This window comes from Sander vitreus, unplaced genomic scaffold (assembly GCF_031162955.1).
Source record: "Sander vitreus isolate 19-12246 unplaced genomic scaffold, sanVit1 ctg408_0, whole genome shotgun sequence".
Taxonomy (NCBI): Eukaryota; Metazoa; Chordata; class Actinopteri; order Perciformes; family Percidae; genus Sander; species Sander vitreus.
Genome location: NW_027595531.1, coordinates 7501 through 10000, shown reverse-complemented (window position 1 = coordinate 10000; position 2500 = coordinate 7501). Strand labels below are relative to the sequence as shown.

Genomic DNA, 2500 nt, shown 5'->3' with positions numbered 1-2500 from the left:
AAGGGAACAGGACGAGGAGGCATATAATATGTCTCAGTCTCCAGGTGTGTGTGTGTGTGCGTGTCTGTGTGTGTTTGTGTGTCTCTGTGTGTGTGTTTGTGTGTGTGTGTGTGTGAGCAATTATGAACCTGAGCAACATGAGCATAATATGATCTCTTTAAGATAACTGTTTTGGGGGCTAGTGTTATTTGAGAGTGACAGGAAAGGTAGAAGAGAGATGGAGGACGACACGCAGCAAAAAGCCACAGGTCGGATTCGAACCGGGGCCGCTGCAAAGGACTCAGCCTCCATGGGGCGCACGCTCTTACTGGGTGAGCTGGAGGCCGCCTCAGCGCAGAGCAGCTTTAATGCGGGTCATGACTGTGTAGGCGGCTTTAGGCCTATTTTTTATTTTGCCGTCAGCGACTGCAACTGAACAATAACCCAGAGAGGATCAATCTAAGTATTCTGAATCTGATTCTGAACCGGAATTTCAGGGTTAAGGCCACTAGCCAAGCTGCCGGAGAACAGGTTGATCCATTATACATGAGCGTAAGTTTTCTGACAGTGTTTGAAGGATCCGTTTCCAAAAGCTGCTTTTGGAAACAGCAGGTTAAAGTTGGGATGTATATGAAGTGTGTGTTTGGAGGGAGGAGAAAGGAAGGATGGGGTGTGGGGGGGGGGTCAGGGGTTATTAGAGGATGTGGTTGCCGTGACGGCGGCTGTAGGGGGGTTGGTGGGGGGGTGGGGGGGAGGTCAACCTACCTGGCTCCACGTCGTGCCAGCTGCTGGCCTGGCTGCCGCTGCCCGGAGATCGACCCTGGCTGGGGTAGTACGACTCCTCGCCTGGACTGTCCACGTCCTCCTCCATACACTTTATCCTCTTAGCAGAGCTGGACACACACACACAACACACACACACACACACACACACACACACACACACACACACACACACATACACACACACACAGGACAGACAGAGCAGCATTGTCAATGCTTGCATACATACAGTCAATACTGTATCGATACATAGACGCCCAGTATGGATCTATTATTATATATATGTGATGGTCAGTCTGTCTATCACTACACTATTTTAACAGCTTTAGCACAGCCACAAATCTGTGATCTGTGTCGTAGTATTTCCTGCACTGTAGCTATGTTACTTTATACACTTGTTGACTAGTTCTTTCTTACTCTTAAGCCGCCTACACAGGATCGATGGGTGCCTCAGGACCGAAAAAAACATGGAGAGGAGGATGAAAGGGTGGAATACGAGGAGGAAAGGAAGAGAGGACAGAGAAGACTTGAGAGGAAGAAAGAGGTGAGAAGGAGAAGTGGGGGAAGGAGAGAGAAAATGAGAAGACGAGATGATGGAAGGAGGAGGAGATGAGGGGAAGGAAAGGAAAAAAATGAGACGAGAGAAGAGGAAAGAGGAGGAGAGGAAACAAAGAAAGGGAACAGGACGAGGAGGCATATAATATGTCTCAGTCTCCAGGTGTGTGTGTGTGTGTGTGTGTGTGTGTGTGTGTTTGTGTGTCTCTGTGTGTGTGTTTGTGCGTGTGTGTGTGTGAGCAATTATGAACCTGAGCAACATGAGCATAATATGATCTCTTTAAGATAACTGTTTTGGGGGCTAGTGTTATTTGAGAGTGACAGGAAAGGTAGAAGAGAGATGGAGGACGACACGCAGCAAAAAGCCACAGGTCGGATTCGAACCGGGGCCGCTGCAAAGGACTCAGCCTCCATGGGGCGCACGCTCTTACTGGGTGAGCTGGAGGCCGCCTCAGCGCAGAGCAGCTTTAATGCGGGTCATGACTGTGTAGGCGGCTTTAGGCCTATTTTTTATTTTGCCGTCAGCGACTGCAACTGAACAATAACCCAGAGAGGATCAATCTAAGTATTCTGAATCTGATTCTGAACCGGAATTTCAGGGTTAAGGCCACTAGCCAAGCTGCCGGAGAACAGGTTGATCCATTATACATGAGCGTAAGTTTTCTGACAGTGTTTGAAGGAGTTTAAACACAGCGTGCTGCAGCAGCAGCAGCAGCAGCAGCAGCAGCAGTAGCAGCAGCAGCAGCTCCAGCAGCTCCAGCAGCTCCAGCTGCAGCAGCTCCAGCAGCAGCAGCAGCAGCAGCAGCAGCAGCAGCAGCAGCTCCAGCAGCAGCTGCAGCAGCAGCAGCAGCAGCAGCAGCAGCAGCAGCAGCAGCAGCTCCAGCAGCTCCAGCAGCAGCACCAGCAGCAGCAGCAGCAGCAGCAGCAGCAGCAGCAGCAGCAGCAGCAGCAGCAGCAGCAGCAGCAGCAGCAGCTCCAGCAGCAGCAGCTCCAGCAGCTCCAGCTCCAGCAGCAGCAGCAGCAGCTCCAGCAGCAGCAGCAACAGCAGCAGCAGCAGTGTGTGACTTGGTGCTCCTAACTGTATGAACTACGGCAAACTGCATCTTAATCAAGTTTAAAAAAAAACATGTGAACACCTCCTTTAATGAGAGCTGCCTTCACTCTGTCGCTGCTGTTTCAGCTC

The 2500-nt window shown here is 51.0% G+C and overlaps 1 protein-coding gene across 1 annotated transcript in view; it reads right to left on the bottom strand.

Annotated features, from left to right (window-relative positions):
* Positions 1-2500, bottom strand: part of LOC144514004 (nuclear factor 1 A-type-like) — a gene marked incomplete at its 5' end in the record, with an annotated part of 35173 nt that overhangs the window by 31783 nt on the left and 890 nt on the right. Inside the window, 1 exon segment of the mRNA XM_078245199.1 lies at positions 691-872. Coding sequence (XP_078101325.1) covers positions 691-872 — 182 coding nt within the window.